Source organism: Bubalus kerabau, chromosome 9 (assembly GCF_029407905.1).
Source record: "Bubalus kerabau isolate K-KA32 ecotype Philippines breed swamp buffalo chromosome 9, PCC_UOA_SB_1v2, whole genome shotgun sequence".
Classification (NCBI taxonomy): domain Eukaryota; kingdom Metazoa; phylum Chordata; class Mammalia; order Artiodactyla; family Bovidae; genus Bubalus; species Bubalus kerabau.
Genome location: NC_073632.1, coordinates 89,488,632 through 89,513,178, shown reverse-complemented (window position 1 = coordinate 89,513,178; position 24,547 = coordinate 89,488,632). Strand labels below are relative to the sequence as shown.

General features: G+C 37.4%; 1 protein-coding gene across 31 annotated transcripts in view; it reads left to right on the top strand.

The window, feature by feature from the left end:
* The window catches only part of PLAGL1 (PLAG1 like zinc finger 1), a 97,741-nt gene that overhangs the window by 30,604 nt on the left and 42,590 nt on the right, over positions 1-24,547 (top strand). For 26 of the 31 annotated variants that reach the window (XR_008698374.1, XR_008698375.1, XR_008698373.1 and 23 more), the window contains exons 2-4: positions 10,820-10,979; positions 15,923-15,992; positions 22,938-22,982. Coding sequence is in view for 2 of the 31 variants with exons in the window: in XM_055535833.1 (XP_055391808.1) it covers positions 15,923-15,992; positions 22,938-22,982 (115 nt within the window). In the remaining 29 variants the exon portion in view is untranslated. Of the gene's footprint in view, positions 1-10,819; positions 10,980-11,305; positions 11,640-15,922; positions 15,993-22,937; positions 22,983-24,547 lie in introns of those variants that run through there. The other 5 variants (XM_055535833.1, XM_055535832.1, XM_055535854.1 and 2 more) reach the window with 3 other exon arrangements.

The window sequence follows — 24,547 nt, the reverse complement described above, 5'->3', positions numbered from 1 at the left end:
TGTATATCTGAGTATAAGTCACTTATTAGATATGTAATTTACATATATTTTCTCCAAGTCTGTGTCTTGTCCTGGGACTGTGAGTTTTTAAAAAGTTCTTTGGGTGATTTTGAATCTCTAGTCCAAAGCCCCAGGTCTGATTAAAATAGGAGAGCTGGATCACCTCTTCAGCTCCCTTGTCCCCTTCCTTTGCATTTCTCACTAGTCAGCCTCTCTGGGCCTTGATTGCCTCATTCGTAGAATATTAAGTTACCTTTGGGAGAGTAGGTATCTTTCAGTTTTCAGTTCTATGATTCCGTGATCACCTGACCTTTTGAAACCCTCCTGGAATGCTACCAGTATACAGTTAGATCTCCTTACCTTTCTAATTGCTTTCACAAAGGAAAAGAACTGCCTGATCTAGACATTGAGAGTCTTTTATTTCATTGTGGAATTTTATTACTCCCACTGCCTAAAACTCAACTGTTATGGTGGCATACCAGAGTGAAATAAATCTGTCAGCAACTTTAAAATTACAATAGGACAAAATCTACTGGATCATGTCTCAAAGGTACTACTCACAGAAATGGCCTCCATGTTTACCATGTTTTATAAACTTTGTACACTTGTAGGCAGGTGAGAAAACAATTTGGCAGTTTAGAATTTCCTTCTATCCTTCCTCCACGTAGCTAGTCCATCATTAAAAAGCAGACCCTATTTCTCTAAAAGTTGGGTTTTCTTTTCCTGCAAATATGTCTCCTGAAAGGCAGAACAGAGAAACTGCAAGTTATTAGACTCACAAAGAGGAAGCGTACAGTATCTTGAAGGTTATCTATAGATGGAATACTTTTAGGTGTTAATTAAACCTTAGAACAGTAACACAGAAAGTACAGTAATAATTGCTAAAACTTCCTAACAAAATTGAACTTGTGGAGGCTCTTACCCCATCACATGGTGTTATTATAAATGTGGGATGTGGAGACCCTTTTCAACTTCAGTATTAGCTCAGTGCATTATAAACTCAAACCTCATAGTCAGAAAGCCTTGTTACTCATTTAGTTTCTGTCTCTGGCCTCTGCCACTATGCCCATGTTGTCTTATCTTAATGATTTTGTGGGAGTAGCATAGCACAGACTCTGGAATTAGAGAGTTTTGAACTTCATTACTTATTAGCTGAGAGATTTTTGGCAGGTTCCTTAACCTCCCTAAACTGTTTCCTCATGTGTATCATAATAATAATAGTGCCCACTTGAATTGCTGTGTCAAAGAAACTAATATAAACTAAAGGGTGTTTGGTGTAGTGTCTGGCGTACATTTGCTGCTGCTACTGCTGGTTTACGTGAAGTCACCTGGGTATTGTACTTTGAGTGAGAAGATCAGAAGACCAAAGACATTTCAGGAACCTGTGGAAGAGACTATATTTTAAATTATCTGGCAAAATCACCCTTACCTTCTGAAGAGACTCAGAAATACTGGTCAGAGCATTAACAGAAAAGCCCAGAGAGAAGGGTACCACTGACACTGATGGAAAGGGTCATTCCAAGCAGGAAGGAGTGGGGAATTGCACCAGAGGCTGCAGAGAGATCCCAGACAAAAGACTTTCCATTGGCTTTGGAGTACAGAAGGATATCAGTGGTGGGAAAGGATAGGAGGCAAGGATTGCTGACAGGTGGGGGTTCAAAAGTGAGGCATGAAGGATGCTAAAAAAGTAGAGAGCCCAAGTGGAGGCTATCCTCAAGAAGCTTGAAGGGGAAATGGGATTATAAAATGTGTCTAGAGGAGATCTGGGATTTGAGTTTTAATTTTTTGTAAGTTGGGTTAAATTTTTACAAGTTTGGAGAGGAAAAAGAGCAAGTGGAGAGTTAAATATGGGAGTCTGAGGAGATACAGAGTGCTGACTGAATAAGTTTTTTTTTTTTTTTTCTTAAAGACAGGTGATATTGACAAGCTTATAGGTAGTAGGAAGGCAAGGAAGGGGAGAGTTTGTTCTTGATAATCTCAGATTTCCAGGAAGTAGGAAAACAGTGGTGGTGGGGATTTTGAGACAGTTTGCAGAGGAGGATGAAGGGTTAGACAAGCTACCCATCAAATGAGATTGAGCTGATCAGGCAATATCCATCTTCATGAATGTCTTCATTTGTGGGAGCTTTCCCAGTATTTCTCAGCAGAATATGGGAGCATCATAATCAGGTGGTTGAATCTGACCTTGTGTTTTTAATAATTTTTTGTGGTTTTAAAGCTTTTCAAAGTATGAATGAATTCCCCCTATACCCTTGGCATGGATTCACCAATTGTTAACATTTTTCCACATTTGCTTTATCACTTTCATATATAACAATTATGTTGTTGAACTGTTTGAGAGTTAGACTTTATGACTGCCTAATCTTAAACACACCAGCATTTATCTCCTAGGAACAATGACATTCTTCATAACCACATAACAATGATTACACTCAAGAAGTTTAACATAGTCACAGTACAGTTATTCAATGAATAGTCCATATCTAAGTTTCTTCAAGTATCTTTCTAACTTAAAAAAATCCAGAATTTTTAGATCCAAGTACTGCATTCAGTGTGGTGTTTTTCATCTCATTTAATCTGGAAAAGTTTTTAAGCCTTACTCTGTCTTTCATAACGTTGATGTTTTTGAAGCATACAGTCTAGTCATTTATTTTTGAAGATCCATCAGTTTTGGTTTGTCTGTTTTTCTCATTGTAAAACTTGGGTTTTGTGTTTTTAGCAAGAATACTATGTAAGTGATGTGTTCTTATCCAGTGTTTTTCAACAAGAGGCGCACTCAGCTTGTTCTATTATTGGTGATACTAAATTTGATAATTTGAGTTGGTATCTGTTAGGTCCCTTTGCTGAAGAGTTACTGCTTTTACCCTTTAAATAAAGAAGTGATTTGTAGGGAGATAGGTGCTTGAAAACTATGTAGACTATGGAAATATCCTGTTTTTCAATTTTTACTCACTAGGTAAAGGTGTAGGAGTTTATGCGTTAAAGCAGAAGCTTAGGAGTCACTGGGGACATTCTGGGAGGAGGAGGAAAATATATCTTCTGATGATGATGATGTTTAGTTGCTAAGTTGTGTCCGACTCTTTTGAGACACCGTGAATTGAAGCCTGCCAGTCTCCTCTGTGGGATTTCCCAGGCAAGAATACTGGAGTGGGTTGCCATTTCCTTCTTCAGGGGATCTTCCCCAGCCAGAAACCGAACTCGCATCTCCTGCATTGGCAGGTGGATTCTTTACCACTGAGCCACCTGGGAAGCACATGTAATTATTGGTGAAGTTCAAGGAACAAGAGTTCAAGGGATCAGACTGCTAATTCTGAAAAGGAAAATTTTAAATAAGATGGACAATAAAGAATATGATGAAGCAGTTATGCGGTTAATGCAAGGCAGTTCATTGTTGTAATTTTTAAGTGTTTTTTAAAAGTTTTAATGAAAAGTATATGATAGATTTAAAGTAAAATAAATATATGGGCCCTCAGTTCAGTCTTTTGATGTTCAGTAATTCTCCGCTTTTAATCCTCTTCCTTTATGGATCTCTGAGTCTGCATCTTTCTCAGTTCAGTTTATCCGGTTATTATCCAGATAATAAATAACTTTCTGGTTTCCTCTAGGGTGGAGATGGCATGTTTTTCTGACTACACAGGGACCCGTCACCCGGTTGCTCTGTATGCAAAGTAAAAACATTCAACCAACACTTTCCTGACAGCCTCATATCTTGACTTATTCTCTGGCATTGCTGTGTGTCCAGCCCCTGGGGGGGCCCTTTTCCATTCCTAAGTCTGTTATTGCTGTTGCATTTGCTTTTGGTCTTTCAAAATCCATTGAACTCTCTCCAAGACAGCTCATGTCTCTCCTCTGATGTCCTTGTTTTCGAGGAGGTCTGGAAAAGAGATAAGATAAATAGATAGAGCCATCATCCCTATATTTTTTTACTTTAAAATTAGTGGCTAGTACTCATAAATTATGAAAAGTCTTTACCACCTTCCCTATTTCTTGTGTCATCTTGCTTATAGCTGTTGAATTTTGCGATGAAATTTTAATTATAGCAAAGAGAAAAACAGAACAACTATCAATATTTGGTATTTGTATACTGCTTTTATTTCTTTGCTCCAAAGGCCAGCCTTTGGTCAGTCATTGTCAACTTGCTTTTTTTTCATGCCACATGAAACAAGAATGAAAATTGATGCCATTGATTCTACTTTAAATCACTTCTGACCAGTTCTGGTTGCTTATTAATAAAAGGTGAAAGTTTGGGGTTCTATCTTCATTTGATGTTGTATTTTCATTTCATTTTAAGTAGGAAAATTCACTGAATTTCCTGAAAATTCACTGAAAATTCAGTAAATTTTCCTACTTAAAACTTTAAAATTCATATCCACATTTTGTATAACTTGAATTACATCAGTACATTTTCCTATAGAAATAGAAAGCACTGCTGCTTAAATCAGTGGGGCATCCTTACTAACGTCTTTGAGAGCCACAAGTGGCCATATTCTTCCATCTCATGTACCATCTTGGCCTTTGGTATGTAACTAAGAACCATGATTATTTTGTTGTTCTGTCCAACATGTATGTAACACAAAGTCTTTGCCACATAATATAAAAAATATTGACATTTATCACACATTGCCTTGTGAGCTTACTATGCTCATCAACTACCAGTCAGTTAAAGAAAGAAATGGACATTAGTCAGTGTTGCTTTGGGAAATATAAAAAGATGTTCTCATGGAGGCCTGAGGAAGTGATACCTGGTTGGAGAAGTCATTGCAAATATCGACAGGAGTAGGGAAGGGGGAAGAAATCCCATGAGCCAAGAATTACAGTCTCTCAAAAAAAGAGAAGTGACTTGAAGGTTGAGAGGGAGTAGCATATGGCCAGTGAGAGGTTGTCTGGCCAGAAGCCATGGGCCTCAGAACTATGTTTATATGGATTTGAGGGTTATATTTCGTTTAGAGAAAATTAAATCTAGCAGCACCTATTGAATATTTGTTAAGTTGAATTTACTAGAAAATAAAGTTGTTATGATTTAAATGTTAAACATAATGCAAACTGTGTAAGGAAAGAACACTGGATTAGGAGTCAGAGGATTTGAGTTTCATCTCTGTCGTCTAAATCCTCCAGGTGAGACAATGAATTGATAAAGTACAAGGCAGTACTAATGAAAAAGTCAACAAAAGCAGAAGGTGATTTCTAATTCAAACTGCTATGGATGAAGAGAAAAACTGTCTCCTATAATTTCTTTTCTCCCCATTCCATTCAAGGAAGACTAGGAACATTTCTTCTCAACTTTGCTGAGTCCAATGTACATCTATAACAAAATCCAGCTATTTTAAGTGTATCATTTGGGGAGGTATGATATATGCATATATATACATATGTATTGGAGAAGGCAATGGCACCCCACTCCAGTACTCTTGCCTGGAGAATCCCATGGATGGAGGAGCCTGGTAGGCTGCAGTCCGTGGGGTCGCTAAGTCAGACACGACTGAGTGACTTCACTTTGACTTTTCACTTTCATGCATTGGAGAAGGAAATGGCAACCCACTCCAGTGTTCTTGCCTTGAGAATCCCAGGGATGGGGGAGCCTGGTGGGCTGCCGTCTATGGGGTCACACAGGGTCGGACATGACTGAAGTGACTTAGCAGCAGCAGCAGTGTATGTGTGTGTGTGTGTGTGTGTGTGTGTGTGTGTGTGTGTGTGTGTGTATGTATATATATTCAGGTAATAGTCTCACTGATCAAGATATAGAACATTCCTATCCTACAAAGTTCCTTCATGTTCCTCCTCCATCCACTCTGGGAAAGCATTGGTCTGCTTTTTGTCACTCTGTTAGACTTTCTACCTAAAATTTCATATAAATGGAATCACATAGTATGTATATCTTTTATATATACAGTTTCTTTTACTCAGAATAATGCTTTTTAGATTTACTTATGAGGTGATCATCTGTTTGCTCATTTTCCTACTGACATTGGGGTTGTTTTCAGTTTGGGGCTAACACGAATATTTGCGTATAAGTCTGTGTAGACATATTGTTAATTCTCTTGGATAAATACCTAGGAATAGGATTGCAGGGTCAAGTAGTAAATGCATGTTTAACATTAAATGAAACTCAAAACAGTTTTCCAGAGTGGTTGTACCATTTTATATTCCCACCAACAATGTCTGAGAATTCTAGTTTTCTCCCTTATTGGAAGCACTTAATATTGTTAGTCTTCTAAGCTTTAGCCATTCCAGTTGGTATGTATGATATTTTACTATGGTTTTAATTTGCATTAGTCATGGAGGAAATGATGTTGAGTGTCATTTATGTGCTTATTGGGCATTTGTATATCTTCTTTGGTGAAGTGTGTTTTTAAGTCTGGAGCTAGTGATAAAAAACACCTGCCAATGCAGAGGACATAAGAGAGACAGTTTTGATCCCTGGGTTGGGAAGATCCCCTGGAAGAAGGCATGGCAACCCACTCCAGTATTCTTGCCCAGAGAATCCCATGAACAGAGGAGCTCCCATAGGGTTGCAAAGAGTCGGACATGACTAAAGCGACTTTGTATGCATGCATGCATGCCCAGTTTTATTACATTGTCTTTGTATTGTATGAGTTCTTCAAATACTCTAAGTTGTGTATGATGTTAAGTGTAAGTTTTTTTCTCCATACAGATAACCAGTTCCCATACCATTCCTCTTTTTCCAATGGAATGATGTTGTATCTCTGTCCAAAATCGATAGATCGTATACATATAGATCTATTTCTGGACTCAATGTATGGTTCCATTTATCCTTATGCCATCCAGACTTAATTATTGTAGCTTTGTAGTAGGCCTTAAAATCAGGTAGAGTAAGTCTTCCAACTTTGTTCTGCTTTTTCATTTTCATTCTTATAGGTTCATTCCCATGTAAAGTTTAAAGTCAGCTTGTCTATTTCCACATCAAAGGTACTGTGATTTGGCATATTACAAGAGGATTGAAAGATGAATTCTCAAAATATATATCTATATCCTAATCCTGGAAGCTGTGAATGTTACCTTATTTGGGGGAAAAATAGGAGGGTGTCTTTGCAGATGTAATAATTTAAAGATCTTGAGATGAAGAGAGATCATCCTGGGCTTATTCATGTGCATCCTACATCCAATGATAAGTATTCTTATAAGATAGACACACACGGGATAAAACACAGGACACTCACAGAGCAAAAGGCAATGTGAAAATAGATGCACAGACTGGAGTGATGTGGCCAGAAGCCAAGGAAGCCAGAGAATGCCAGCAACTACCGAAAGCTGGAAGAGGCTAGGGATGGATTCACAACTAGAGCCACTAGAGGGAGTGAAGCCTCGCTGACACCTTGATTTTGGACTTCTGGCCTCCAGCACTGTGAGAGAATACATTTCTCATTTTAGCCACAAATTTGTGATAGTTTATTGTAGCACCCATAGGAAACAAATACATCTATTATCAGGTTGAGGAAGTTTCTTTCTTTTTCTGAGCTTTGCTTTTTTTTTTGCCCCACAAGAATGGGTTTTGGATTTTTTCAAATACCTTTTCTGCATCAATTGAAAAATATTTTTTTCATGCTATTTTGTTACTGTGGTCATGATCTATATAAACTCTCTGCTCTCATGATATTAACTGTAGTATGATCAAAGTTGTTACTTGAGTAACACCTATTTGTGAAAGTGTTGGGTATTGACACATTGTTTCGAACTGTAAATATGTCAGCATGGGTCTTCTAGCTTTATGTTTGCTAAAGACATTTTAGGAAGTCACTGAAGAATCAGAATAAAACTGTATCTCAAAATACTTAGAGACAAATGGTGATTTTAAGATTTATCCTGAATAGTTCTCTATGAAAGAGACCACACTGGTGACCCACTGGTTCAGTTTGGCCTTGAGATAAATTTAGTTAGCTTCCATAGTGCTTCCAAAATTAAGGAATTTGATATTGAAACACTATATATCATGGCTGAAAATGGCATACATTTGGCAATGCTGGCCTGAGCTGGTATAAGCTTTGTATAAGCATCTGCCCCTTATACAAAAAAAAAATGTTCTTTTTACTTTAACATAGTCTTGCTCTTTTTTTGTTTTAAACTCCATATTGATTTGAGTTTACAGCCTTTGCTCTAGAACTTTTGGGGCACATTGTAATGCCAAGGCACGTGTCATTCAGGGAAAACCTAGAGAAAAGGAGGGCATCACAGTTGCCAGCTCACAATATTCATGTTCAAAGAGAACTTTGTGGAAATAACCAAAAGAGAAAAAAGGATTTTTCATATATTTCATTACTAACAAGAGAGACAAGCTGATCGACTTAGGGATAAAGAAGGGACAAAGAAGCACTAAAATAAATAAATAAAAACCCTAGACCACACAAAGAAAAGAAAGCAAAAAACAGAACAAAATCCCTCACCTACAGCAACCAAAGAAAGAAGTACAACCTTGTGATGTAAAATGTGAGAAGTGATGGCAAAACAAAGATACCAAATACTCTGTGATAGATGTGTGGTGTATATCCTTCCACTCTCCTGCAAGACATTCTGAGGAAACAGATGATCAAAGTCTGAGAATTTTCACAGACATCCTCCAATTGGGAAAGTGGTGTCCTTGTGACACATCATGGAAACTTTACAAACCACTGTTGCATCTTGCCCAAAGCAAGAAAGTTTGCCACCCTCTGGAGTACTGTGCTGAATTGGGCAAATGAATTGATCCTTATAGATATGGAATATTCCCTTGAGTGGCTTGAAAATGGGCTGGTGAGGACTTACAGGAGCCTCAGAAGTGATGGCTGACTTTCCCACAGAAGGCTCTGTATTCACCTTCAGTCTGAGTTTCACAGTCCCCTATCTTCTGAAACCCTCAAGTCCCAGAAAGGATGGATAGAAATAACATTCAGCCCTGAAACTGAAGCTCTGGATAGGGAAGACAAACACATCTCAGGTGAAGAGGAAAGTGCACTGGGAATTCACTCTGTTTGTTAGTGCAAACACAAGGTCTGTTGTTAACTTTTAAGGATAAGCAAGATAAAAGATATGACATAGGTGTTATGTAAACATGTTATAAATGGGAAGCAAGGAAAACAGTGTGAAGGAGATGAAGAAGCAAAACTGGAAGAAAACACAGCCAAGGAACAGACATTTATATTCCTTATATATGTTTGACTCACCAGAGGAAAAGAATATGATTCCACGAAGTAGCTCAAGGATAAGACAAGAATGTGATGAAAAAGGAAATTGCATAGCTAAGAAAATCAATTTTTCAAAAGAACATGATTTTAAAATCCAATAAGCTAGAAAAACCAAAGACCAGAATTGTTTAAAGAATCAGAATGAATGCAAATCAAAAGATGGATATAGAAAATAAAAATCAAATATAAGACTAACGGGTGACTCTGAAGTAGAAAAGCCAATGAATGAAAGATAAATTTATTCAGATATATAATATGAATGGGATACTACACTAAGAAGAATGAAATCCATAAGTTGAAAGATTATACTATCTACTGGGGGAAAATTGATACAGAAAAATTGACACTAAGATATAGTCCAATTAAGGATATACAACTGCTTTAATGATAAAGAATTCTTTTCTTTATCCAAGCAGAAAAATCAAATCACTTCCCAGGGAAAATCACACAGGATTCAGCTCTCTCCACAGAAATCTAGAATGTCAAAAAATCAGTGAAGTATCTTCTCTTCAACCACCCTCTGTTTTTTTCCGTCTTTTAACTTTATTGAGGTTTTCAATGGTTAAGTCTCTTGGTAAATGTCACATTGCACTTGAGAATATGTGAATTATTTTCAAATATCTTTTGATATTGATTTCTAACATGATTCCACAGTGATAAAAGAACAGACTCTGTATGATTTCAATATCTTTAAACTGTGAGATTTTTGTACCTTGTTTTCTGTTCCTGGATATGTTCGAGTGTCTTCTGGTTTATAGTCTATGGGAATAGAATTTATATCTTGCTGCTGTGTGAAAATTATATAAATCTTAATTATGTTGAATTGGTTCATCGTGCTTTTCAGGTCTACTATATCCTCCTACTTTTCTATCTATTCATTCTATTAGTTTTTGAGAGTTTGATATTAAAACTCCAACTAAAAATCTTAATTTATCTACTTAAAAATGATTATAATATATTGTGGAACTATATGTAACTTTGTTCCTGTATTTTCCAAGTCTCCTATGAATGTGTTATCATACTTTCCTAATTAAAAAAATCAGTGAAGCAATTGCCTTCTTTTTCTGTTAGGTTTTGAAGAGGAGGTGTGAATCCAAAATATTTACTCACTCTGAGTTTTTGGTTCGTTTGTTTGTTTAATGTGTAGAGATAAACAGATAAAACATTACTCTATAAGTGCTCCTTAAGAAAACAGCTTGAAAAAAGAGAGTCCCTCAAGAAATAATTCAGGAACGGATATGTTAGGATGAACACTGAATTCATTTAAATATAGAATTAAGAGTAAATATCTGGGAGAAGAAGATGGTCGAGCACTTGTAAATGTGCTGAGTGCTCAAAGCTGAAAGTAATACAAGCCATGGAAATCCGGAGACTGCGGAGAAGATGGATAGACGTGGACGATGTTGTTAACATATTTCAGAGCTACGAGAGAGTCTGAAATACGTAGTGAACTGCCTCTCTAAGTCGTTTTACTTAATGCTTATAGGCCTCTTTTAGCAATGTGTATCTTGCAGGGAAGAAAGCAACCGCTGGAGGTTTGCTTGTTTCTCCAATCCAAAGACCATTTTAAAATGACTTCAAGCACACCCAGTATGATTCCATAACTGTAAAATAACTTCCTTCTAATCTTTTCTGTGCCTTAGTGTCTCCAGCTGTGAGACCGGGAGGAGGAGTAGTTCTCTGCCGGGAGGGGGTCGTGAGGACTCCGTGTGTTTACCTGTGAAGTGCTTAGCACACTGCCTGACTCAGGACGAGTGGGCACAGTTAGGCTGCCATGATTTCCACGCGGCACGGGGAGAGGAGGTAAGTTTGGCCTATGGCAGTATTCTCCTAGCATCTGTCGTGTTTCTCATTTCTGATTTGGCTCCGGGCGGTTCATCCTGGTGGTAACTTGAGTGAACCATCCCCGCTACGGTATGGGGCTCCAGGCTGGTTCGGGTCTACCTGCGCCAGCTCTGCACCTGGGCGACCTTGGCTTAGCCCCATACAGATGACTCCATCGGCCAGGCGTCTGGGCGCCGGTCCTCTTCCTCCGCCCAGGCCGCCGACCCCCTGGCTCCCCAGCGGGGCCTCCTCCTGCCACGTGACGCCCCCGCCAGGGGCCCCAGCGCCCTCCCCGCGGCCGCGCCGTTCCGGCTCCCGGGCTCCGCCTGTGCGCGGCCTCCTCGGCGCAGCCATCCTCGCGGCCGCTGAGGGCGGCAAAAGCCCACGGCATCTGCCATTTGTCATTCAGCCCGTGGGTACCGCCCCAAGCCTTGATTTAAGCCCGTGTGGGGCGGATTCTAGCCTCACTCTCCTGGAGAGCGGACAGACGGACGGGCGGACGGGGCGGCTCTCCTTGCAGCCGCTCGGACCGCGCGGGGCCTTGGCTCACGGGGCGCTTCCCCAGGTCGCCGTCATGGCCGCGGAGGCGGCACGCCCGAGCTGCCGCGCTTGAGTTCCGGGGGGTCCGGACCCCGCAGGGTAGGTGGTGGGGAGGCTTGCAGCCGCGCTCAGGGCGAGTTGAGAGGGGGAACCGAGGGGCCGCGGCCGGCCTGGGGCTGTGGGGCGGCAACATTGCCGCGGAACGGGCACCGCGCCGGGCTCCGTGCCGCGCTCCAGAGGGTGTGCCGGTGCCGCCGCGCTGCGTACGTTAGGGGGTCCGGGCTCCTCGGGACCTGGCGTGAAACTCTGACAAATTGTCTCCGGGCGAGCCAGCTCGGCTCCGAGAACGAATTCTTTTCCCCCTCGGCTGTTCTTCATGCCACTTTTTGAAACGCTCGCGTGTAGTTGATTTGCGGTAAATAGACTCGGTTTTTGAAACCTGGCACTCTAACCTTGCTAAAAGGCCGGGGTGGGGTGGGGTTGGTGGGGGGGCAGGGGGAGAAAGTCTGTTCAAAGTAATAATGTGACTAAACATGAAATGTTTGCGTTTACATCCATGATGGAAAATGTGATTCGATTCATGCAAAATTTAGACCTAGGGACCCTATCAGGTAGGCACCGAAGACGATTCTAAAATGCGGGCTCTTGAAAATTTCCTAGATTAGGATAACTGATAATGCAACTTTGGTTATTTACGCTCAGCATCAAACTTTCAGGGTAGTGCCGGGGATTTTTACTTCTTAATAAATATACTCCTGTAATTTTGATTACTTTTTTTTCTTCTTCTTCAACAAATGTATTACTTTTATGTTTTAGGAAACCAATAAAAATTAAAAATAGAAACACTCAGCTTAGGTCCTCCTTCTTCCAGGAATCCTTCTCTAACCCCTCCCTCCCCAGGCAGGATCGGAGGCCCCTCCTGTGAGCTTTCTGGGGCCTCACTGAGGTCCTGGTCCCTATGTCCTCCCCCTACCCTCCTCGCGTGTATTAACCCATCAGTCTCGCTCGGAGCCCAGTGGCTACTTAGCACATGGTAAGTGATTAATACTGTTTAACGACCAAAGGAAAAGATAAAACGAGCTGATGTTTCACAGTTTTAGCCCTGAAATTATAGAGTGATAAATTAGATAAGAACGTTTACTTAAAGTTAAGGATCTAGAAAGTTGACAACATCCGATGTCCGGGCTACACGTCCCAGCAGATCCACTCCTAGGTATTTATCCTGTAGCCGTGATGTTTTTACAGGATTGAAACCCATTTAGTGGGTCATGAAAACAATTAAGTGGCGAGTGATCAGAATTTGTAAAACGTGAACTAACAGAGAATAGAAAATCATCAGAATGTGTCTCAGGTCATAGGGTATTTGCTTCATGAAACTTTTTTTTTTTCTTCTCTCAGTTTTATACACACACAGATGTGTGTCATGATGTAAAACGTCATTCTTTAGGATGAGTCATGGTCGAAAAAGTTTGAAAGCCACTGCCCTAGATAAATTTTCATACATATACACAAGCAGACGTGTACAAGAAGTTTGGCTATGGTGTTGTTTGTAAAACTCAGAAGCTGGAAGCAACCTCCGTTTCCATCTGAAGGAGGAATATAAATTATACTCCAGTCATAAAATGGAGCCCACCCAGTACAGTGGTGAATAAAGTAGTTTTGTGTCTTAACACAAAATGCGTCTTAATAACGAGGGGGGAAAAAAAAAACGTTGCTGAAGAAGACTGTATGATATCTATATGAAATTCAGAACCTTATGAAATAAAGGTGTGGTTTAGGGGTGCATATGTAGACATTAAAAACTGTATAGAAAAATTGTAAAGCAATTAACACCATAAAAATCAAGTTAGTGGTCATGTCTTAGGGGTGAATATGAAGGAACACACTATGAGGTTTTGGCCGGGGGCAGGTTTTGAGACGTGGAAAATGCTGTATCTCCTGACCTCGGCAGTAGTTACATGGGTGTTTACTTTATAACTCTTTGTTAAATGCTACATATAATGTCTGTATGTTAAATTTTCCTGAAAGTATATTAAAACATGGGCTTCACAAAATGAAGAAACCTGAAGCTTCCCGGCTTTCCTTTAAAGAAGTCCTGACCAGAGAGAGGTACTTAGGGAATTTAAAGAATATTAATGATATTTTATTTCATAAACTCTGGAGATACATCAGTGTTCATTAAATTCTTTATATGTTTTATATCTTTAATAATTTGTTAATATTTAGAAGAAAATAAAAGTCATTCACAGATAGTACTGTGAACATTTTAGTGTGCTTGCTTTCTAGAAAGCAACTTTTATGTATTTTTACAAAATTGAAGTTATAATTCATATACTAATGTAAGCTAAAATCAAATTCTTTATACAAAAAAATTGAATACTGAAAAGTATATGAAAATGTAACATCTTCTACAAGGAGTTTAAAATGCTAACATGCTGTTTGTTATATTTACTTCAACAATTTCAGTTCCTCAGTCACTCTAGGCCACATTTCAAGTGCTCAGTAACTACATGTGACTAGTGGCTCTTATATTTTATTATGCTGTATTACTTTATATTATGCTGTATTATATAACAGAACATTTCCATCACTGCAGAAATTTCTGTTGGAAAACAGTTCAAGCTACAGGCCTTCAGTTGCATAAACTGCCGGCAATTTCTTCTTTGTGCTTTTGTGTCTTAAGATATTCTTTATTATTAAGGAAATATATGTTGAAAATTTTTTCTAAAAGTTTTAAAGTTTGCATTTTCACATTTCTTTATCTGATAAATATAGGTATACATAAATGAACATATTTATTTGTTTGCTTTTTCCCATGCACAGTACCCATGGTTTGCGGTGCCACCTCTCTCATATACATATTTCCAGAAATACTTGGGCTCATTTCTGGATTCTCTGGTCATTTATTTGTCTCTTCCTGCAAAGACTACAGATTTTTTCCTTACTTTTGTCTTATGTATAGTATATTTTTCAGTTCTAAGAATTAAAAATGTTTTTCATTATGATTTTTTTTCTTTTTCCTATGAGATTTTTAGAAGTATTTTCAGTTTTCAAATGTGGAAAGTTTTATGAGTTATCCTTTTGTTACTGATTTTTTTAAAGCTTGCAGCGTAGTCAGCAAATTAGGGTTCTGTGCTACCAGTTCTTTGAAATTTAAGAATTGCTTTGTGGCCTCACGGTTAGTTTTTCAACTGCTCCTTGAATGATTGTGAAGAATATATATTCACAGACTTTTGGGACAAGGTAGGTATATAAGTAAATGAGCACACACATATATATATATGTCTTAGATCAGGCATAAAAATTGTAATGTTCAAATCTTTTTTAACCTTGCTAATTTTTGGTTTGTTTAATTACTGAGATTGGTATAATAAAAATGTCACAATAAAATAATGAATTTTCTCAGTTTCTTCTTGCAATTTTGTCAACTTTGCTTTATAAAAGTTGAAGGTACATACAAGTCACATGCCCACAAGAAGAGTACGTACTGCTTTTTCTTCTCTGTGTATTAGATCTTTTGTCATGCTGTAGCGGTGTTCTATGCCTCCTTACCCACATGCCTGTTACCTTAAGATCCATTTTGTCTTATAATATCCTAGTCACACCTCTCTCTTAGTTAGCGTTTGCTTAGAATATCTCTTTCACAGGTAAAACCAGATAGTTTTCTCTAATCCACTCTGACAGTCTGACCTTTAACTGGATCTTCAGTCCAATTGAATTTAATATAGTAGCTGATGCACTTAAGAAGAAAGTTAGCATTATCTTTTATGGTTGTTTTTGTCCCCCCTTTTTTTTCCCTCTTCTTTGCTACCTTTTGGATTTTTTCTTATTCCATTTTCTTCCCTCTCCACTAGTATGAAAATCACATATTTTATTTATTTTAGTGGTGTCATTCAAAATTTTAGTGTACCAACTTAATCTGAAGTTTATCAATTTTTTTTCTTTTACAAATAATTCAAGAAGCATACGTTGCCTTGATAACCATGTAATCTCCCAGCTTAAATGTTGTCTTCCATAGTTTAGTTCCATCTTGATTTTTTTTTCTCCTATAAATTTGACATCACTGTTTTTTTTTTAATGATTTGTCATTCCTTCTTACACCTCAGATCTTTCTCTTCTTCTTAAAACATATATTTTAGAAGCTTGTTTATTAAGCGACAGTTGATGGCAAACTTTATCTGAAAATGGCTTTATTTTGCATGCATATTTGAATGGTAGTTTTCTTAGACATATATTTCCCGGCCAGCAGTATATTTCTCAGCCCTTTGAAGGTGACATTCCAGTGACTTCTACTTTCAGTGTTACAGTTAGTTCAAACAACTGTTATTTGTTGGTAATTTGTTTGTTTTGCCTGATTTTAAGATCTCTTTTGTTCTCTACAGCTTTGGGACAGAACGTGTCTCGGTGTGGACATTTCACTGATCCTGGATTTATTGTGTTCCTGTCTCTAAGGTTTGTTTTTCATCACTTCTTGAAAGTTTTACCTTTTATGTCTTTCAGTATTGCTTTTCCTCCATTTTTTCCCATTCTTTCCTTTAAGAACTCTGATTAGACTTCTATTAGACTTCGTCATTCTGTCGTCCATCTCTTTTAACATAGCTTTTATATATTATACATTTTTGTTCATGTTGAATTCTAGGTAATTTCTTCAGATCCTCTATTCTGAACTTTGTCTAAATTTTTTTTTCTTCTTCAAATTGAGCTGTAATTTACAAACAATGAAGACATAAGAATAAAGTGTATGGCTTGCATATAAAAGTTGCAAGGGGTGACAAACTATGAGCTAGCTCCAACCCATAATATATTTTCATATATGAGATTTTGTTGAACATAGCCATGTCCATTGAGCAGAGTTGGGTAGTTATAACAGAGACCGTATGGCCCACAAAGCCTAACCTATATTTTATGTGATCCTTTGCAAAGGAAGTTTGGTGATGCCTCTTCTATAATATTGCATATACTACAATTTATTTACCTATTTTCCTGTTGATAAGCATAGGAGTTGTTTTCACATTTCAACCATTATAAATAAAATTGCCATAGATGTTCTTGAAACTGCCATTGGTGAATATATATATTCTTATCCCTTGGATATGTACCAGGGAGCTGAATTGATGGTCTTTGGGTAAGTTGGTTGCATTTCCATGAATAATAATAATGTTGAACATCCTTTTATATCTTTTTTGGCCATTCCAATTTCTTTTATGAAGTCTCTATGCAAGTCTTTTGCCCATTTATTTTAATTAGGTTATCTTTTGTTAGTGATTTTTAACTCCTTATGTGTTTTGAATAGGAAACCTTAATCAGGTACATGTTTGCATATATTTTCTACCTCTCTTATTCCCTTAATAGTGCCTTTGGACAGGCAGATCTGTTTTTTTGAAGTCCAATATATCAATTTTGGGGGGAGGGGGGTGGGAGGGTAGAAAGGGTTGAGGGTGCTTTTTTGTATCCTGTTCACAGAATTTTCTTCCACCTTCATTGTTGCCCTCCATCAAGATCCTGAAGACATTTACTTATTGTTTCCTGTAGAAGCTTTGTACTTCTAGTCCTCACTTTTGGGTCTTGCTAAATTCACTTTTCAGTTCTGGTAGTTTGTAGATCCTTTTTATCCCCCTTATTTCTTGGCTCTGCCACACAGCATGCAGAATCTTAATGCCCCCTGCAGCAAAAGCTCAGAGTCTTAACACTGGACCTCGAGGGAAGTCCTAGTTTGTAGATTGTTGCAAATTTTCTAAATGTACCATCATGTCATCTGTTAAAAAAGTTTAAATTTTTCTTTCTAATCTCTGTTCCCCTTTTTTTTTTTTTTTCTTGCCTTATTGCACTGGCTTGGAACAGACTTTACCAAAATTTTAGAAATGGACATCCTTGCTTTTTCCTAATCCTAGAGGAGAATATCTCTCTTTTAAGGATGATGTTTACTGGACATTGTCTTGTAGATACTCTTTACCAAAGTAAGAAATTTTTTATTTCTAGTTTACTGAAATTTGTTTTCACAAAGGTGTATCAAAATTTTAAAACCCTTTTTATTATGAAATAATTTTAGATTTACAGAAAAGTTGCAAAAATAGTATAGAGTGTTCCTGTATATGCGTCACCTAGCTTCCTCTAATGTTAACCGATTACACAGCCATGATACATTTACCAAAATTAAGCATTAATGCTGGCACAATACTATTAACTATAGACATTATTCATATTTCTCCAGTTTTTCCATCAATCTGTTCCAGGATATAATCCATATACCACATTACATTCAGTTGCCATGTCTCCCTAATCTACTCTAACCCATGATAGGTTTTGAGTCTTTTCTTATTTTTCATCACCTTGCCATTTTTGAAGAGTACTGGTCAAGTATTTTATACAGGGTTCATCAGTTTGGGTTTGTCTGATGTTTTCTCACAATTAGACTGAGGTTATGGGCTTCAAAGGAAGCACACCAAAGAAATATTGTATCCTTATTGCATCATATCTGAGGGCACATGATATCCATATCAACACATTAACCTTGATCACATAGTTTAAGTAGCATCTCCCAGGCTTCTCCTTTGTAACATTTCTGTTTTTCATTTTTTACACTCTTTCTGTTAGAAGCAATTTAACATTCAAGGTAAGGAGAGGGAAAAAATATCAAATGACTTGTGAGTATATATTAAAACTACCATAATAATTAATAAATACATTGAGGGATTCACTTTGAGATTGTGTAAATGCCCTGTTTCTCTTTAAAAGTGTTGTCCACTGTTTTAGTATTTAACTGACCTTGCCTGTAGCAGTTATTATTGTAGTATTGTAGTGGTGGTTTTCCATTTCTTTTATTCTTTCTATTTTAATTAGAATTCTGACTCAGGAGCCAGACTGCCTGAGTTCAGTTCCTAGTTCTTCCCTTCCTTTGCTGTACAGTTTAATATTGAACAGTTACTTACCCTCCCTCCATATTGAGAGTTTCCTTCCGTATCATGTGTAATAACCACTGGGGTCATTCCCTTGGGATTTTCTTTCAGTAGGACTTCAGGAAAAAAACAGGTTCTTGACTTCTTAACCTGATAGTGGTCCTTTATTTAGTTCCAGGTTGCTTTTCTAGCCTTATAGTCTTGCTCCTCAGAATTAGACCAGTGACACAGCTGATATTAACTGCTCATTAAAATCTGAAGTCACTGCACTGTATATGAGGCTATGCTTTATCTTTCTGCAATTTCCTCAGCCTTAAGTGAATTTTCCAAAAAATTTCAGGGTCTCTTCAGAGAACAGTCACTTCACAATCCTACTAGCTAGATAGGAACCCTGTAATTTGTAATTCATAGCCCTTGTTAAATTCTTCCCTTTCATCATTAATCTTTATATCTCAGTGTCACTTCCAGTTGGTCAGGTTCTTAGAGATAGGGTTCTTGTACCTGCTGTGATACTTACATACAAAGAGCTATTGCTAAATAGCTACCACTGTTAAATACCTACTATAATTGTGCTACAATTTTGCAAAGTAAGTACTATTGTCTCAGTTTTAAATTGTGAAGAAACTCAGTATCAAAGAGATTAAGAAACTTGCCTGACAACAGTATAGTTAGTAAGTGGCAAAACTGGTTTGTCTGATTCAAAAGTTATTGCTATTTCTTCTATGTCATCCCACCTTGGAACTAAAAATAAATAGTTAAGTAAAATTATTAAACAGATGTGTTTTTTTTATAAAACACAACAGTGAAATTGCTTCACTTACATTAACAGTATGCTACTTTTTCTGCTGAGGTATGAATTACATGGGTAGGGGAAACGTATAAAGTGTGTCAGTCTTAAATATACAGCTTGATTTTTTAAAATATATATCACCTGTATAATCACTGCATGAAGACAGACAATATTACATCCATCCAGAAAGAGAAAATTCTCTCACTTCCTAGCCAGTACCTCCCCTAGAAGTAACACTCTTTTGATTTCCATCACTGTAGATTAGTTTTGTCTGTTTTTGAACTTTAGGGGTAACCAAGTAGTATGTACTTCTTTGTGAGTGACTTCTTGTTACCATGTAATAGGAGCAACTAAGAAACTCTGAGATCTAACAATCATGAAGGGCAGTCAGCTTGGGGTGCAGAATCTGGGTGATGAGGTCAAATGTTAGCTCTACTGCTTAATAAACTGTCTGATATTGGAAAAGTTTTTATTCTTTCTGAGCCAAAATTCTCTTGTATAAAAGGGATAAAACCACCTGTTCTCAGGTTGTTGTGACCAGTATAATATACACTAAGTGGCCTACACAGAACATATCCATAGGTTAAGCCAAGACTTTTTCTCAATTAAAATGATGAAATGCAATGGGGTATTTCAAGGAATAAATCAGAGATTTAATACAGGGAAGGTGACATGAGGAAGGAAAGAGGTGGGAGTCCCTGGACATTAAAGACCTCAGTCTAATATCCTGTAAAGGGTGCTTTGGGGCAGCCCTGGGCTCTTGCTTATCTCCAGGGGAAGGTAAGTATCTTTACTATCTCAACTTAATAATCTCTCTTGAGCTTCAGTGTCCTGATTTTTTAAATGAGGATAATAAGAATTGGTTTTGTTGACCTTGATAAGGATCCTTTGATAGAGTGTTGGAGATAAGAGCCAAGGGAATGGGTTGGAAAGTGAATGGGAGGTGAGGAAATGGGGATTACTGGTTTTCAATTCTTTTCCTTTAAGTTGATTTGAGATAGTTTGGAAACCCAGTGGAACCTAGAAGGCAATGCGAGGTCAGTGAAAATTTTATTAAATACCAGAGCATGATTGTATGTTGGGGAAAAGCACCTCTAGTAGAAAGGGAGAGGATAATCATGGAGAGAAAGCTTTGGATGGAGAGCCGGGATTGGTCTTTGTGCTAGGAAGGGTAATTTGTAGATTTAGCATTGGGAAGATAAGATGCTCTATCCAGTAATTTTTCCTTTTCTCCTTTGTGAAGCATGATGTAGGGATGTTAGCAGAGACAGCTGTGTCTACAAGTGTGGGAAATGAGATTTCATTTGGAAGGTAGCAAAAGTGGGAAATAATAAGACGTGGGAACATTCTGGAGTTGTGGAGGCTATGGAACTTAGCTGAGTCTGAATTGACAGAATTAGAGTAATGTCACTCTCCCTAGCTGTGAGACCCCACTTCTCCTGCAGTAGCCTTTCCACTGTGTTGTTTTGCTGCATTTTTAATATTACCTGAGCACTCTCCAGTTACACTGAACTGCCTACTATGGCTGTCCAAGTTAAGTCAAGGTATCCATAATTATTTGGTTAGCTCTCTGATTACCAAGTTGTATAGGGTTAGAGTAGTCTACCCAGCTTTCTCCCCTAGCTCTTGTTGTTTTGGTGTGAGATTTTGTAGAGAGAGAGGTCTTTCAGAAATGACTAAATTGTCTTCGTGTCTATAAAAGGTCATTACAATGGACCAAATGTTTATATCCACTCAAAATTTATATGTTGAATTTCTTACACCCAATGTGGGGATATTTGAAGATGGGGCTCTGGGAGGTATTTAGATCACGAGGGGTTGAGCCTTGGTGAGTGGGATTAGTGCCCTTATGAGAAGAGGCCAGAGAACTAGCCAGCTTTTTATTTTTTTTTTCTGCCATGTGAGAATACAAGAAGTCATCAGTCTGCAACCTTGAATAGGATTCTTACCTGAAAAGGATACTGGCATTCTTCTCAAACTCACATGGAACATTTATCAAAATAGACCACATTTGGGGCCATAAAACACATCTTAACAAAGTTAAAAGAATAGAAATCATATGATGTCTGCTCTCAGACCATAATGAAATTACAATAGAAATAATAGACATCTGGAAAATCTCAAAATATTTGGAGATTAAATAACATACATATAAATAACACATAGGTCAAAGGAAAAAATCTCAAGGGGCATTTTAAAATATTTTAAACTAAATGAAAATAAAACTTATCAAAATGTATTGATGGCAGAGAAAGCAGTGCTTAGAAGGAAATGGATATGTTAGGAAAGAAGAACCATTAATGTGTGTTCCCACCTTAAAAAACTAGACAAAGAAGAGCAAACTAAATCTAAAGTAAGCAGAAGAAAAAAATAAGAATTAAAGCAGAAAAATCAATGAAATTGAGAATAGGATGTCAATAGAAAAAAATCAATGACATCAAAATAGTTTTTGTTTGAGAGATCAGTAAAATTGATGTCTCTAATGAGACTAAGAAGAGGGAGGATACAGATTACTAATATCGGAAATGAAGGGACATCACTTCAGATCCCTTGGACATTAAAAGGATAATAAAGGAATACAATGAACTACTCAGTGCCCACAGATTTGATAGCCTAGATGCAATGGACCAACTCTTTAAAGAAAACAATCTGCCAAAACACAGAAGAAGAAATAAATAATTGAAGATGATTTCTCAATTAAATAATTCAAATAATTACCTTCCAAAACAGAAAGCACCAGGCCCAGGTGGTTTTACTGGTGAATTCTTCCAAACATTTAAGGAAGAAATTATGCCAATTCTCTATAATTACTTTCAAAAGATAGAAGCAGAGGGAATACTTTTAAACTCATTCTGTGAGGCTAGCATTACCCTACTACCAATACCAATAAATAATTACAGTAACATTGTAGGATACAAATTTATTATACAAAAGCCAGTTGCTTTTCTGTATACTAGAAATAGACAAATAGAATTTGAAATTAAAAACACCTTTGCATCATTTTTACCATGAACCTAAAACTGCTCTAAAAAAAGATAACTTTAAAATAAATATTGAAATTGTGGAATCTTTGAGTGCAGACCGTACTTTAGCTTACCTTTTACCTTTTGATTTTTGAAATGAGTAGTGTATGTTAAGGTAACGAGGAAAAAACATCTCTCCAGAGAATTTCTTTCTTAAACTGAAACTTATTCTTTAATGCAGAAGGACAGAATTCTTTCTTTATGATTTGACATATAACTACATAGTAGACAACACATAATAAGTGAAATGATTGTTATTGTGAAATGAATGTTATTTTAGTGTTAGGGACAGAGGGAGGTTGTAGGAAAAAAGATAGGTGTGCTTATGAAAGAATAACCTGAGAGAAACTTGTGTTGATGAACTGTTCAGTGTCTTGGCTGTAGAGGGGATCAGTGAGTTCACAGGTGATAAAATTCTATAGAACTAAATACACTACAAATAGGTGAAATGAAACAGGGGAAATCTCAAGAGACCAGTATATTGTATAGTACACACACACACACGTATATTGATTGTGATATCGTACTTTAGTTTTGTGAAATGTTACCACTGGAGAAACTGAGTAAAGGACACTTAAGATCTCTCTTAAAACTTCATGTGGAATTTGCAGTTATCTCAGTTAAGGTACAATTTAAAATGTGCACACAACTACTATATAGAACTAATAATTTTTATTTTTGTTTTTAGGTTTTTCCCTGCCTACTTGAGGGAACATAGTCATCATTGGCTTTTGTAAGTTGGTATTTTAATTTTTTTCTGTCCTTCCCCTCCAATCTTTTATATTTTCTAATAGAGAACTTTTAGAGCAAAACTTTTTTTTATTGGTTCTTATTTTAAGGACGGTTTCACTTTTTCTGATACTGTTAGGTGATAATTGTTTTGAGAAAGTTTGAATTACACGTCTTGAGCTAAGGCCATCTGTTTCTTTGGAGTGACTTCCTATCAGGGTTATGATTAGCAGGAGCAAAGTGCCATCCGTGGACCTGAGGTTGTACATACATCCATCCTGTTGGGCATCACAGTCTTCACATTGTTGTGGCAGATGGTAAGAGGGGCACAGCACCCCAGGAGAAAGCCACTAATGTGAATGGTTTGACTAATGAGGTATAACAAATTCTATTTCATTTATCTGTGAAAATCTGTCAAATAGAAGAAATGAATGGAGAATTGCAGATTGTGAGAATTTAGCTTTATTCTCATTTTATCATTTGGAGTAGCTATATTTCTGTTCGATAACTTTTTCTTTGTAGCATATGGAAGAAAAACAGGAAGATCTCCTGTTTCATGGTAGGTTTTTTTTTTTTTTTTAATTCAGTGAAATCTAAACATTTGAAATAGATTTTAATAAATATTTCTAACCTGGGAAATGAATTATTCCCTCTATCACTGAAAACATTTACAGTATTAAATGGCCAGTACCCTCTACTTCAGCCAGACTTTCCTCGTTAGTTTTCCTCGTCTCGGTATATGGCAACTACATTTCTCCAGCTGCTCACATAGTCTTTGTGACACTACATCACATCTTTTGGTCATCCCCTGTATCAGGAAATACTGTCAACTCTACCTAAAATATATCCAGAAGATGACTGCTTCTTGCCACGTCTTTCACTACCATACTGGTTCAAGCCTTCATCTTTTTATTAAAATAGCCTCCTAACTGGCTTCCCTGCTTTTATGCTTTCCCCCTATAATCCATTCTTCAAATGACAGCCAGATAAATTATTTAAAACTCCTAAGTCTGATCATGTTACTTTTCTGCTCCAGTGACTCCAGTGCCTCTCTTCACAGAGGCTTATCAACTTTTACATGATATGGGCCCCCATTACCTCTGATCTAACCCAGCCTATCACTGCTTGTCCTCACTCACCGCTTCAGCCACACCAATATTCTTGTTCCTTCATTAGGGTTTTGCAGGCACTGTTCCCACAAATAGCCACATGACTTGCTTTCTTATCTTCAAATCTTCACAAAACTGTCATCATCTCATTGAGGCCTTCTCTGACTAGCTTATTTCAAATTACCCCTGTTTCTCCCTGCCTTATACCCCTAGTACTTCCCCTCCCTACAGTATTTTTCTTAACCACTTTCTTGTATATATTTTACTTGTCGATCTCCCTTTCACTTGAAGATGAATTCCATGAGGGTGGGCATTTTTGTGTGTTCTGTTTACAAAGATGGGAAAGTGGGATGGGATTGTGTAGTAGTTACTGACTTTGCCCAATACAACCTTCTCTTGTTGCCTCCTGACCACAAAGATAGGTAAGTAAAAAAAAAAAAAAAGAGGTAATGAAAATGTC